We start from the raw sequence: 15,569 nt of genomic DNA on the forward strand, positions 1-15,569 counted from the left end.
AAGAGGTGGAAACAGAATGTTAGCTATGGGAAGGGCCAATAGGAATGCGCCTTTCGAAGGAAAAATTCATGAGAATAGGGCACAAGGTTTTGTGATGCCAATAAGCCAGGCTCGGATTTAGAGCACTACTGCCTTAACCTAAGAAGCGGTCACCCCATTTGAACTACAATTGGACGCATAGCCAAAGCAAATAAATCCCTGAAATTCAGACTCAAGAGCGCTGCCCTGGCCACGTTATTACTGGACATCTGGGGCTCTAAGGAAAAAAGGGGGGAGCCGTGCCTGGAACGTTCTGTGAGTCGGACAAGAAAGAGAAGAGGTGATGCAAGTAACTTCAGTACAAGGTCGGAAGGACAGCTTGTGTGCGCTGCAGTGTCTGGTATAATGAGAAGGCCCATTGTCTTATCAAAGCAGAGTTGGCCTGTTTTGAATGTGTCTGGGTCGGAGCGGTGCACATCACGTGAGGGTCAAAATGTATTAGTGTATCTGTCGACCAATCACATGCCAGGAGTCAATAGTGATGATGTAGTGGGCCGCGTGGAAAGGGGAATGGGTTTAGATGAGGTGTTGGCAATCGGTCTAGGGAATAAAGGGGGGCATTAGCATGTTCGTGGGGCGTAGTTAGGTTCTACGGGACTATCTGAGACCTTTTTGCATGTAATAAAACCTTGTTTTCCCTTGCAAAGCCGTGCAGTGGTTCATTAGCCTGTTGGAGTATTTTAATCACACAGGTTTTGGTTCAAGTCTTTCTTTACCTATAAATTAACACCCCATTGGGAAAACTGCCACTGAACTCTGACCCTGATGCATTAACTATAAATAATGGAATCTTACCCTCTTGCATTTACTGCGAATAACATGCTCTTGCCCCCCTGAATTAACTGGGAATAATGGCATTGTGCCGTGCTGCATGGACTGGGAATAATGAGATCATGCCCTCCTGCCTTAACTGGGAATGGCGTGATATTGCCCTCCAGCTTTAAATGGAATAACAGGATCTTGCCCTGCTGCATTAGTTGGGAAGAGTGAGGTCTTGCCCTGCTGCATTAAATTGGCATAATTAGAAGTGCCCCCCTAATGGCCAGTAAAAGAATTTGTAAATACTAACAAGTCTCACAAATGTTTCTGGCTGAAAGTTTTTATCAAATCCATCATTTTCCCCAGTGCAGGGAATGTGCCGGAATAAGATAGAGTGGCCCAGGACCTGCTGCCTCCACCTGCAGACTGCTCTCAGGAGGCACAGAGGCTCTAGTGTTCTGAAAGAAGTCTGCTCCTTACATTGCACTTTAGCACGAATCCACACTGCAGGCAAAATTAAGACTCACACACAGTGTTGCAGCTGCAAACTGGTATATATGTCCTGCAATTTACAGACATCTCTTTGTTAGGGTGAATATGGTGACCAATCAAAACAGAAGAGTCCATTATTCATTAAAAGGGCTTCTTACTGAATCACTATAAGACATGTTTAAGAATCAAAATTGTGGCTATTATGATGTTCCCATAATGCTCTTTGCTTTTATGCAAATTGATAGTATTGCGTTCCATGAAGAGACTATTGCTCAACCTGGCCAGGGCCACGCCCCTTGTCCCCGCCCCCTCCTTCCCACAGCCCCGCCCCTCCAAAGAGGTGACTGTTCCCCAATACATGTTTTCCATTTCCAGCACTGATTCGCCCCTCAGTTTCTCTCCGCTGAACCCCCTTTACCTTGCAGCTGCAGCAGGAAGCACTTGAGTCTCGTTTCCCGCTCTCCAGGCCTGAGCCCCGGGTGTACCGCCTCTATTTTCAGAGTGTAATTTCCCGCCTCCTCCGGGGTGATGCGGGACAGCTCCAGGCTCCCGCTGGGGAGGAGTCGGCAGTCGGGCATGAACCAGCACGGAGTGATGCTGCGCGGGTTCCACACTGCAGCCGCAGTCCTGGAGTCACTCCTCCTCCAGTGAAAGCCACACCCCCCAGGGCAGAAAGGCCGGTCTGAATCTGTGACCTGCAGCAGGGCCGGGCCCCCGGGGGCCGCATATACAGCTGTGGTTCCATTACACTCCTCTTCTGCAGAGGAGGTACCTACAGGAGACACAGAGAGGGAAAGAGAAGGAGAAACACATCAGACGTCACGTGATTACAATCCCTATCCCTGAAATGTGCCTGTCCTTGAGCAGCAGCAGAGGAAGACTTCAGGGCTGAACAGAGAATGTTATCATGAATAGCCCCAGGACTGCAGCCGCACACACGTGCACACATGTCACTATTTACATGTCACTGGAAGGGCACAGCGGGTAATGGGGGTGCTGAGAGGCTGAAGCCAGCCCCATTGCCTGAGCAGCCACAGCTTCCCTCCCTGGCTTCCATCCATGCCTCTGTGCACTGAGGGCCAGCCTCTGAAAGATGCAATTATTAGCTTAATGCCTTGGGTGGCACAGCGCCCCCTGAGGCAGGAGGGTGTATGGCAAGGAGGGAAGCGCAAACAAGAGCGACTCTAGCACAACAATATCCCAAAATCACGAGCATCCATAGCATCATTCATTCCTACATCAGTGCTACTTGGCATATACCTGTAATGCTCCCCCTTGAGGCCAGTGGTGGAAGTGCAGAAAAGGAACTAGTGGTACTCTGCAGCCAAGAAGCAGGGATTGGGATGGCTGGAGTGATGGGAGTGAGGTGGGCAGGGGATTAACCTATGGCTTGCCATCCTCATTCATACATCAGTGCTACTTGGCATCTACCTGTAATGCCCCCCTTGAGGCCAGTGGTGGAAGTGCAGAAAGGGAACAAGTGGTACTCTGCAGCCAAGAAGCAAGGAGTGGCATAGCGAGAGCAGTGGGAGTGAGGTGGAGGAGGGGCTTAACCTATGGTTTGCCACCCTCATTCATACATCAGTGCTACCTAGCATCTACATGTAATGCCCCCCTTGAGGCCAGTGCTGGAAGTGCAGAAAGGGAACTACGGGTACTCTGCGGCCAAGAAGCAGGGAGTGGGATGGCTGGAGTGATGGGGGAGGCGGGGGAGCGTGAGGGCAGGACAGGGCTTAACCTATCATTTGTCATCTTCATTCATACATCAGTGCTTCTTGGCATCTACCTGTAATACTCCCCCTTGAGGCCAGTGCTGGAAGTGCAGAAAGGGAACTAGTTGTACTATACAGCCAAGAAGCAGGGTGGTGGATGGCTGGAGTGATGGGGGAGAGGTGGTGGAGCGTGAGGACAGGACGGGGCTTAACCTATGGTTTGACATCTTCATCTGACTCTTCTTGCATTGTGCATAGTAGACATTACCTGGAATAACACAAGCATTGACAAGCCAATAGTTTTGATATTTGTAGTTGTTTATTGCATTTTATATTTATCATGGAGGGGCAGAGTGAAGAATAACAGCACAGGGAGGAAAAAGGTACAACATGGTTGAATGAAGGGCAGCGCCGGGGTGTGAGGGAAGCAATGTGGGGGGAGGAATAAAAAATACATGGCAACAGAAGGCAGAATAAAAAAAAAAACAATACATGAAAGGTAGGCCAGCAAGAGTACAACGGAACATTGTACAACATTTGAAGGAAAGATTGACAGCGCAAAGGAGGACGGAGTGACAGCGCTTTGGTGGCAGTTGTCCTATATTGTAGTTTTGATCTTTATGTGATTTCTCACAAAGACGCCTGTATGTTATGAGTGGAATTGTAACTATCCAATGAACTACAACGTGAAGATATCCTCACAATTTATTTATTTAGCAATTTATATAGCACACCAAGCCCAAAGGCATCTAGGCGCTTTTCTTGACAGAAAACAAGCATAGTGAGTTGCAAAGGTTACAAGGTTGCAAGAGTGTTCTCGTCATTAATGCAGTCCTATATACAACTTAGTGATCATGACAAGTCCAGATATTCTAGTCATTAAATGCAGTACAATACAATCATGCAGTACAATACAACACTTTGTGATCGTGACAAGTCAAGTTGCAAGTTACAGGTTACTATGGAGATAACGGTAGATACAATGGTTACATTGTTAGTCAGGAACATCAAGGGGTAGGTTGTCGTCTGTGGAACAGAGTGCAGTTACAGTGTGTGGGATGAGCGTTGAGGTTATTTGAGTAATTCCTGAGTAAAGGAGCCGTGTTTTGAGGGGCTTGAGGAAGGTCCAATAGGGACTTTCAGACCTTAATGTTACTTGTAGGTTGTTCCATTGCTTAGCAGCCACCACAGGGAAGCTACTGCCACCGGCGTTCTGAAGGTTGAATCATGGTATGGAGAGGCAATGTGGCGCGTAGGCTGAGCGCGTGGGCCTGATGGCGTGATTGGGGGTGAATTTATCTGTGAGATATTTAGGTGCTAGCTTGTGTAGCCATTTGTGTGTCATGCCGAGTGTTTTAAATAGGATGCGCTCATGGATGGGTAGCCAGTGAGTGTTCCTTCTGGGCGCTGAGATGTGGCACTTTTTAGGTATATTCAGTGCTGCTCTCAGTGCGTTGTTTTGGATCACCTATAGTTTATTGATATTCTGGAGCTTTTTGCCCGCATACATAGCATTGCAATAGTCTAGTCTAGCCAATATGAGGGCTCTAGCTAGGGTAATGCAGCTGTCAGGTGATAAGAATGGTCTACAGGCATTAATGAGCTTAGATGTGTAAGCTGCGGCTGATGCAGTGGCGTTAACTTGTCGAGTTAAGGTTAAGGTGGAGTCCAAGTAAAAACCGAGGGTTTTCACTTCTTTCGACAGCTTGATAGTGTTGCCATCTATGTTAAATGATTCAAAGGAGTTAGATAGTTTATTGAGATGGTGTTGGGATCCTATGAGGACGAGTTCCATCTTATCATCGTTGAGGCACAGATTTTGTTCAGGGATTCAGAGCCAATGTCGTGGGAGGCGGTGATGAGTAAGAGGATTTGGGTGTCATCTGCATAATTAGTGTAGGTGACACCCAGTTTGTCAAGTCGGTCAGATAATTGCTTTGTGAATATGTTGTATAGAGTCGGGAAGACACACAAACCTTGAAGTACTCCATACGTGACCGGGACAGGTACAGCCGCAGGGAGCGGTGAGAAAACTCTCTTAGTGCTATTTGTTAGGAAGGATTGTATCCAATGGATAGCTTTGGGTGAGAAGTGGGCTGATGAACACTGCAGAGAGGTCTAACAAGAGGAGGAGAGCTAGGTTACCATTATTTTTCAGCTCATCCATTTGTATTTTAAGGTCAAGTAGTGCTGTTCCCATCCCGTGTCTTGGGCTAAAGCCAGATTGTGGAGTGTCGAGGATATTATTAGTTTCCAGATGGTTTTGAATCTGCAGATAAGCTGCTCGATCCTCAATATTTAAGAGAAATGGTACTGTGGTTATGAGTCAGTAGTTGGTCAGTGTATTGGAGTCTAGTGTAGGTTTTTTAAGAGCAGAAGGACCCAAGCATCTTTGAGATTCAATGGGACAGTGCCACTTTCGGATGTGTTGATTAATCCAGTGATGTATGCGGGCAGTTCAGATGCACAGTCTTTAATCAGTGAGGCTGGACAGATGTCACCCTGATATCTTGAGGATTTGAGGCTGGCAATGATTTTTTCAGTTTCAATGTTAGAGATGGGTGAGAATTCGAATAGCACATCTAATTTGCAAGAGATGGGGCTAGGTATCGTTTGGGCAGGTTTGAGGCTGATGTTATTGGTTTCTATTTTAGTTTTCAGAAGGACCATTTTGTCAATTAGGGCTTTTTTGAATACCACCCAGTGGAGATATACGTTATAGACCCGACTATTTGATGCCAATGTATACATTTTCATCTTCCCCTCTGCTAGGGACTTACGCCCTACTAGTGCCTGTACATATGTTGTCCCCCGTGCAATTTGAATATATTTTGCCTGTATGTAATCCATAACTGACTGTCAATGCCCTGTATATAATTTTCTCTGCATGTAATCTGCAACCTATAACTTAAACCTTGCATATCCTGTACTGCTGCGCCCGGCTACCTTCGGATTTGGTGCGCATTATAAGTGAATTAAACAAACAAACAAACAAAAACAAACAAACCGGAGCACCAGCTCTCGTCTTTGATGCAGATTTCTCGTGGTGTGACTGAGAAATCAAGTTCTCTCAGGATGGCGAAGAGTTCCTTGGACTCTGGTTTAGCGTTTGCGATTCTCTCGTTGTACGTGGCACTTTTAGTGTGAAGGATTGCCTGATTGTAGTTTTTTGAGGCTTCGGAAAAAGCTCCTTTGTCACGTAACATCAGGAATTTTTTCCAATTGGATTCTGCAGCTTTTTTCGTATTACGCAAGGCTTTCAGGTTAGGTGTGTACCAAGTGTTGAGGTGGGCTAGTGGTTTAGCTTTACGTAGAGCAAGAGGCACTACTTTGTCAATAGCTGTTTGGAGAGTTTGATTGTAAAGGTCCACCAAGTCCGAAGGGTCTTCAGTTTGCAGGTTATAGATTGCTGTGATGGGGTGAAGCAGAGGGAGGATATTGATTACTGTAATACTACGTGAGTTTCTGAATGGTGCAGCGGGAGCCTGCGATGGAGTGGAATCAACTCCTGAGTTCTTGGCTATGTTAAAAGTGATTATTGATTTTTAAATGTTTTATTGGCATATTGGTAAAAGACATTCACGTTACAAGAGGTCCATTATGCAGCAGTACCAGTTTTAAATAATAACCATCAAACAAACAAAAAACAAACAAACAAAACAAGCGATTCTCGTTACAGTCTTGGCATGTGAAACATGAGAGCAAGTGGATGTCGCCTCATCCGGGGTGCCGTTCTTGCCCTTCTTGTGGGCAACCCCTCCAGTTCACGCATGGTGGGGGTGGGCCCTTTGCCACCTAGGCATGGGGGTAGTGCTGATCATGGTGTGCAATTCGTTCATGGAAGCTTGTCGTCGGAAGGGTGAAACATTTCCCATACTAGTGCTTTCCAGGCAGCCCATTTGTCACTACCATCCAGCTCTGATCTGCTTATCGCCTCCGCCCATACCTTAGTCTCAGCCTCCGCCCACCTCTTGAATTCCCTATGCCAATGTTGGTACCATGGCCCCCCAGCCTTCTTCCCTGATATGGCAATGGTTCTCTTGGCCAGGATGCATGCGAGGTCCATGAATTTATGCTCATGCTTATGTTTGCTATCCTGGGGTAAGCACCAAACAGGTACTCTTTTGGTGACCACTCATAACGGGCGATGCCAGCAGCTCTACAGGCTTGTTCTATCCGCACCCAAAGATCCCTTGCCCGTTCGCAGCCCCAAAACATATGTATCATGTCTGTCTCCTCCCTTCCGCACCATGGGCAAACCGAGCTGGCGCGCCTGTTGAAGGTGGCTATCCTGTGTGGGGTCATATAGGTGCGGTACAGCACGTTTAGTTGTATTAGTTTGAACCAATGGTTCTGTGAGACTGCTTTGGGGTAAATCAGTGCGCTCTCCCAATCCCGTTCTGTTAGTGTCATGCCCAGGTCTGCCTCCCATTGTTATTTCAATGCTGCACTCTTGGGGTTGGGCGTGGTTTGATCAAGACCTACAAGACCTAAAATCACTTAAAAGACAAGCGCTCAAAAAATGGCAATCAAGCCCCTCCGCCCCTTCACGCGATTCCTACCTAACGATTGTCAAACAATACAAAAATGCCATAGCCAAAGCAAAAGCAGCCACATACAATACTAGAATCGACAATGCCCAATCGCACTCAAAAGAGCTATTCGCCATCTTCAACGAGCTGGTCGTACCTCCCACATCCAAACATCAAACAGTGAAAGACGAGAAAAGGTGTAAAGACATCTAGAAAGCCATGCTTGACAAACTAGATTTACTCCAAAAGAAAATCAAAACCAACCTTGACAATCTACCCAAGCCCCCTCACAAAACGCTAGCCACCCCGAACTCTAAACCTCCTACACAACACAATAGCAACCTTCCACCGCCATTCACCTTTAGAAAGGTAACCGCACCTGAGGTCTTAAACATTATGAAACAAATAAAAGCATCACTCTGCAAAGGAGACATCTGTCCAGCAAACATAATCAAAGACTGCGCTGAGTCCCTAGCGCCGTTCATCGCAACCTTCATCAATGCATCATTTGCCACTGGCTCAGTTCCCTCCTCACTTAAAGAAGCCTGGGTTCGCCCACTGTTGAAAAAGCCCACACTAGATGCAGACTCCCCTAACAACTACAGGCCCATTACAACAACAACAACAGTGCCATTTCTGCTGAAAATCCTGGATAAGGCTGCCTATCTACAGATACAAGCCTACCTCGAATCCCATAACATCCTAGGCAAGAGACAGTCCGGTTTTCGCCCATGCCACGGCACAGAGTCTGTGCTACTCGACCTGAAAAACCAACTCTTAAAAAATATGGATAAAGGCAAATGTGCCATCCTCTTACTCCTTGACCTGTCGGCTGCGTTTGACCTAGTCGACCACAAAACTCTAAAGACACACCTCACCAATACAGCTCACTTCTCTACCGAAGCCACAACATGGATCTCATCCTTCCTGGAAGGCAGAGCTATGCGAGTCTACTCAGACCAAGCATCAGCCACCCCCTCCCCCATCAACTGCGGAGTACCACAAGGCTCCTGCACCTCCCTCACACTATATAACCTATATAACCTATTCGGCATAACGTTCACCAATTATGCCGACGACACTCAAATTCTTCTCCCTCTAACTGGCGATTACAACCAAGATCTAAAAGCCCTACAACACACATATGCCATCATCCAGGCCTGGATGGCAGCCAATGGCCTCCGTCTCATTGGAGACAAGACAGAGATCCTACTGGTGGACCCCAGAAAATCCCTTAGCAAACTTGACGGCAAATATAGCACCTTCCTAATTGAGAACCTGGTCATCCCGGTCTCTTCTGCTGTAAAAACTCTGGGAGTCTATCTAGATTCCACCCTCTCCATGGATAGACATGTCAGCTACATCTCATCCTCAGCAGCCTTAACAACCAAAATAATTAATGCAGTAAAACCTCACCTATCCACTACAAACTGCCTCAACATAGCCAGGGCCACCATAGGTGCCAAATTGGACTATTGCAACGTCCTCCTATTAGGCACCTCTGCTAAAAACATTAATAGACTCCAAATCACACAGAACAACGCCTTGAGAGCTGCCCTCAATATTCCGAAGAGGGAACATATCTCCCTAGCAAGACAAAATGCCCACTGGCTCCCAGTCAAAGAGCGCATCCAGTTCAAGACCCTAACCATTACCCACAGATGCATATCCCATTCTGCCCCTAGCTACCTCACTGATCGGATACAATCAGTCCAAACAACCAGATCCAAAAGGGACCTGTACGCAAACCAACTCTTAGTCCCTAATTTCAACAGAGTTAAAGCTGGCGGCTCGAGCTTCGAAGTCCTAGCACCAAAAGCATGGAACTCCCTACCACCCAAACTGAGAGCAGAAACATCTCTCAGTGCCTTTACAAAAGCTCTGAAAACCACCTTGTTTAAGTGAACTCTACTGCAATGGAAATCATTTCTGTATACTGCTATACCAAACTGCACTGTCCCATGTAACATCGTACCTTCAACCATGTCTGTAACTATGTCCACTGCCTTTCATGTTATTCGCCTGTGTTAAGTAAACCTTCTTGTAACAGCGCCACGATGCCCGTGGGCAGCTGTGCGCTCTAAAAATGCAAATAAATTTTAAAAAGAAAAATAACTCCACACAAACACTCACTTATGCATATCACTATTCTTACTCTCTGCTCTACACCATCACACAATTTGAGTGCAACTACACCCCTCGATCAATTCGGCCTAGCTGCTCACATACGAACACTTCCCCATGGACACCGCATCATTCTAATAAAACGCAGCTATATCCCATGACAAACCGGCCTAGCTGCTCACATAACCCTATGACACCTTACTCTTTCAACTGACCTGGACTACGGTCAACAAGGGCGTTCAACCTACCAGCGCTTTGAGATCATACCAGTGATATATAGAGCGCTATATAAATGCTGAATAGCATAACATAACCAACAGAGTAATATACGGAGCGATGTTTATTTAATTGGAAAGGTGCAGTACTACTGACAACATACAGATGTCCTCAAAACCTGTTTTATTGGAGAGGTGCAGTGCCACTGACAGCATACAGATGTCCTCACAACTTATTTTATTGGAGAGGTTCAGTGCCACTGACAGCATACAGATGTCCTCACAACTTATTTTATTGGAGAGGTTCAGTGCCACTGACAGCATACAGATATCCTCACAACTTATTTTACTGGAGAGGTGCAGTACCACTGAGCACATACAGATGTCCTCATAAGAAATTACATTGACATTTTTTATGAGGACATCTGTATATTGTCAGTGGTACTACAATGCCCCAAAAAATAAAATGAACAAGAACCAGGGAAACAGAAATTGAAACAGGTGGTGAACAGAAGAAGACATTTGTCAGTGGTAATGCACCTTGTTAGGCAGAATCCTGTGCAGTTCCCTTAGGGAGCACTACAGAAGATTAAGACTACATATATGAGCAATAAATCCCCTTTGGTATTAGTCTGTGCCACAAAGATTTAGTTGGTAGCTGTGGCTAAGCAGTCAGACTTATCTCAAGAGGGAGATGAGCAGTATTCAGGGTTTACACAATAGGGCTACAGTACTATGGTACAAGGAAACACTGACCAAAGCTTTGTATTAAAAATAATATATATTTATTGTTCACACTTCTAGTTCAACACCTTAATCACAATTAATAAAGCAAGTTAAAATCAGTCAAGAAAAGTATACACAACTCCCTAGTTAAATTTTAGACAAGTTTGAGCAAGAGTGAAAACTGAGCAAAATGGCACAGTGAAAACCAAACACAAATGGCACTCTAGCAATTTCTCACAAGGGAGGGAAAGCACAAGTTATACAGGAATATCTTCTTACACACCCTAGCAACACTTCTCAGAAGTTTGTGAACAAGTTTAGGCAAGGCAGTAGTTTAGCATAGAGAATACTTAAATGAAAACCGAGCAAAATGGCACTTCACAAGTTAAAAAGTGGGAAGGAAGAAAGGGGCTTAGAAGAATTAGGTGCATCAACACAGTTCTAGTTGAGAAGCAATCTAGAGAAGGCAGTTCTAACAAATTCAGCCAGAGTCAATAGGCCTGTGCCAGAGTCAGTGGTACAGGACAAAGAGCCTAGGAGCAAAATGTTCTTGTAGCCGCAGTCAAGTCTTTGGTTAACGATTAGGAACGGTGGATGCAGGAGGTGAAAGACAATGTTAGACGATAGGGGCGGCCAACCCAACAGGTAGGTAAAGGATTTAAAACACCTTTAGTGCTACCACACGAAAAGGGAGGCCTGGCGGAACAAAGTACCTTTAAATGAAGAAGAGGTTCCTGCGTGGCGGTTGTTCCTGCAGTTCTGGGGATCCAGCAGAGGAAGAGAGGCTCTCGTCGTGGAGGAAGGTTCGAATTACTGCAATACCCAGGGATGAAACCAGCCGCGGTGCTGTCCAACTGATAAAAAGGTACGCTCCTTTAAATCGCAGTCTGGGTTGATGGATGCCTGGCTATCCGGCCTCAAAGCCTCCGGCCTCCAAGCTGGCTATCTGGGCACTGGCGATTCGACCAAGGCAGGTCCGAGAAGGCGATTGGCAAACTGGTTGGCCCCACCAGCTCAAGGGAAGAAGGCTCTTTCAGATGAAGATCTCCTCTCGTCGTGTGGAGAAAAGTGGTGAGACGCTGAAGCAGGGCTTCACTGGTGGTTCAGTCGTTGCAAATGTCTTTGGCTTCTCTCCTCTTCGGTTCCATAGTTCCAGTGGTGCCGTCTTGCTCTTCCAGTCCTCAGGACCCTGCTTTTATGCAAAAATATCCCCATTCATACAGCCTAGCTGTCACTCACACAGTGGAGTGATCGCCTTGGCGGGAGACCCTCCAGCCTATCAGGTTAGAGTGCGACATGAGTTGCTGCGGCAACCCTGTCCAGGGGTCCTACTCCCCCTCCCACACAATGGACCCACCCCAGACTCAGTGGCGCCAAAAGGAGGGCTTCTTGGCAGAAGCCCACCAAAAGGACGAACAAAGGATCCCCGACCTGGGTTAAGAGTTTCGAGAAAGACACGAGAAAGAATTAATATCAAAGTTCTGGCAAATAAAACCTACCGGAGGGAAGTTAATATAAGAATAAACCGGCGGTATGTTAGGGCTGTCAGTAAATGTGGTAGCCTCAAACAATGGGAAAATTCCATAGGGAAATATTTACGGTCGAATAATTTTTGGTAGTAACCACTGCCACCAGCCAGAAACTTTTGAGAGAGGGACTGTACGGTACCCTCTCAAAAATGAACACCAGGGAAAAACTATTAACCCTTCCCAGTACTCCATAGTAAGATGGGTTGTAGTGGTTTAGTTCATTACATTTGACTAGTTAAGTCAATGGGGATTTACATGCCCTGGGAGACTGTAGTCAGTCCCAGAGTATGGAGTCTATGTTTAGGGTTCGCTGCGACACCCCTGTGTTACTGCACGGAGGGTGCTGTGTAACACATGTGTAAAAGATGATTCCTATGAGGGGGAGATAACCTCATAGGGCCTCATTAGGACCCTGGCGGAGTGGGTTTCCGCCAGCGGTATTCGCGGCGGACCCGTCCGCCCCACTACGAGTTCCCGTAGCGCCATGGCGCCGTTTTCCGCCTGGTTTTACCAGGCGGAGAAAACCATGGCGCTACGGGACCTCGTTGTTAATTACGCCACCGTATTTTACGGTGGCGTAATTAACTCCTTCCCCACTCCCATTATACCCTATGGGGCAAGAATGGGAATGGGGAAGGGCAGAATGGGGATTGGGGATTTACCGCTCCGCCAAGGTCGGAATGGGGCGGTAAATCCGCCAACCCCCATGGCGCTATCGACGGCTTTCCGCCGTGCTTCGCGGTGCATTTAGCACCGCGAAATCCGCCAGGGTCCTAATGAGGCCCATAGACATTAAACACAAAAAATAGCCTAGAACACACATAGTAAAAAATGCCTAAGAGTGGGAAAAAGAGTCAAACTCTTAGCAGGAGAAAAAAACAAACCCTTCAAATCCAGGTAAGGGAAATTAGCTATAGAATGAGAATTCTCCCTAACACTCGCCCCCCCCTCGCCCAGACAAATGGACGGGAGGATCTAATCCACTCCTGGATGAGTCTCTTACCTCTAGTCGGTTATAAACATCCTAGAGAGACCATCAGCATTTTGATGGTTACATCCTGACCTGTGCTCAATGGTAAAATCAAACCCTTGGAGGCAGATTGACCATGTTAGCAGTTTTGGGGTTTCCCCTTTCATTTGCATCAACCATCTCAAGGGTTGGTGGTCGATTTGAAGAATGAAAGTAGATCCATACAAGTATGGTCTAAACTTCTTCAAAGACCACACACACAATGACAAAACATTCTCTCTCAATAGTTGCCCACCTTGTTTCAGGTTCCTTCAGTTTCCTACCGATGAAGCAAACGGGGTGCTCCCTACCTTTCTCATCCGGTTGACTGAGGACTGCAACTATGCCTATATTAGAAGCATCTGTCTGCACAATGAAGGATTGGTGGTAGTCAGGAGCTCTGAGAACTGGAGCTTGACAAAGGGCTTTCTTCAGGCTTTCAAAGGCCTGATTGCACTCTTCATTCCATTTGACCTTTTTAGGGAATTTTGGAGAGGAGATTCCATTCAGAGGAGAAGCTATAGATCCATAGTTCTCAATTAAATTCCTGTAGTACCCAGTGAGGCCTAGGAAGGCACTCATTTGGGTTTGAGTAGAAGGGGTTGTCCAATCTTGCACTGCTTCAATTTTGCTTAGCAAAGGCCCTATTTCAACTCCTCCTACCTCATGCCCAAGGTAGACCACTTTACTCTGACCAATTTGACATTTTCTTGCCTTTATGGTCAGATGGGCCTGTTCCAGAGCCTGCAAAACATATCCTAGGTGGTCAACATGTTCTTTCCAAGTAGGGCTGAACACTGCAATGTCATCCAGGTATGCCATGCAGAAGTCCTCCATCCCATTCAGAACCTGATTAACCATCCTTTGGAATGTAGCAGGTGCATTCTTTAGTCCAAAAGGCATAACCTTAAACTGGTATAAGCACACTGGGGTGGAGAATGCAGTTTTCTCCTTGTCATGGTCAGTCAGGGCTATTTGCCAATAGCCTGACGTGAGATCAAATGTGCTGAGGAACTTGGCTGAGCCAAGTCTATCCACCAGCTCATCTGTCCTTGCTAAAGGATGGGCATCAGTATTAGTGACTGCATTTAGGGCTCTATAGTCCACACAGAATCTCAACTCCTTGGATCCTGCCTTTGGTACTAACACAACTGGGCTAGACCATGGACTAGTAGAGGGCTCTATTACCCCGAGATCAAGACCTCTCCTTTGATGTGGGTTCTTACATTTTTTGACATCCTGTAACCCCTGCTTTTGACAGGCAAACAGTCACCAGTATTGATATCATGCTGGCCCCAAGGGGTCAAGCCTGGTCCTAGAGAAAACAGAGGGGCAAATTGATTTAAGAAAGCTTTGCACTCCTCCTGTTGTTCAGGTGTCAGATTAGAAGAGAGATTAACTCCTTCTACTTTCTCATCTAAAGGTTTGCCTCTCAGGAGGTTAGGTAGAGGTTCACTCCCCTCCTCCTCTTGAGCGGAAGCTAGAAGCAAAGCTCCCAGTTCTGGTCTTGAGACATAAGCTTTTAGACGGTTGGTGTGAAAGACTGTAGGAGCCTCCTTAGGATTGCCTAAGTCCACCAGATAGTTCACCTCTCCAAGTTTTCCCACAATCTTGAAGTGTCCCATCCATTTGTCCTGCAAGGCCCCCTGCCTTGTTGGTACCATAACAAGAACTAGCTGGTCTTGAGCGAACTCAACCATGTTGACCTTCTGGTCATGCCAATGCTTCACCAGAGCCTGACCTGCTTTCAAGTTATCACTTGCTTCAGCCATCATGTGTGACATCCTCCTCCGGAGTCCTATCACATAGTCAGTGACTCTGAATGGGTTTGGGGAAGGAGCACTATCCAACCCCTCCTTGATCAGGGCTAATGGACCTCTGACCGGATGGCCATAGAGAAGTTTGAAGGGACTGTAACCCACCCTTCCTGAGGGACATCTCTATATGCAAAGGGAATGCATGGCAGTAGGAGATCCCACTTTTTCTTAAGGGGATCCTCAAAAGCTCCTATCATGCTCTTCATGGTTCTGTTGAACCTTTCTACCAATCCATTTGTCTGAGGGTGGTATGCTGTTGAGAACTTGTAGGTAACTCCACAGTTTTTCCAAATGGCCTTCATGTAGTGGGACATAAAATTTGACCCCCTGTCGGATATTACCTCCTTTGGAAACCCAACCCCGGTAAAAAATGCCAAGGAGGGCCTTAGCTACAGCCTAAGCTGTAACCGTTCTCATAGGAATTGCTTCAGGGTATCTAGTAGCATTGTCTACTACAACAAGTATAAACCTGTTGCCTGAAGATGTTGGAAGATCAAGGGGACCAACAATGTCGATTCTGACCCTCTCAAATGGTACTCCCACCACAGGGAGAGGCACTAAAGGTGCCACGTTCTTGGAGCCACTTTTACCAGACGTTTGGCAAGTGTGGCAACT

At 46.5% G+C, this 15,569-nt stretch overlaps 1 protein-coding gene across 2 annotated transcripts in view; it reads right to left on the reverse strand.

Moving 5' to 3' along the window:
- Positions 1-15,569, reverse strand: part of LOC138525662 (uncharacterized) — a 589,674-nt gene that overhangs the window by 254,388 nt on the left and 319,717 nt on the right. For both annotated transcript variants that reach the window (XM_069635730.1, XM_069635731.1), the window contains exon 3: positions 1,709-2,062. In XM_069635730.1, the coding sequence (XP_069491831.1) occupies positions 1,709-2,062 (354 nt within the window). The remainder of the gene's footprint in view (positions 1-1,708; positions 2,063-15,569) is intronic.

Source organism: Ambystoma mexicanum, chromosome 7p, assembly GCF_040938575.1.
Source record: "Ambystoma mexicanum isolate Mex_15411 chromosome 7p, UKY_AmexF1_1, whole genome shotgun sequence".
Taxonomy (NCBI): Eukaryota; Metazoa; Chordata; class Amphibia; order Caudata; family Ambystomatidae; genus Ambystoma; species Ambystoma mexicanum.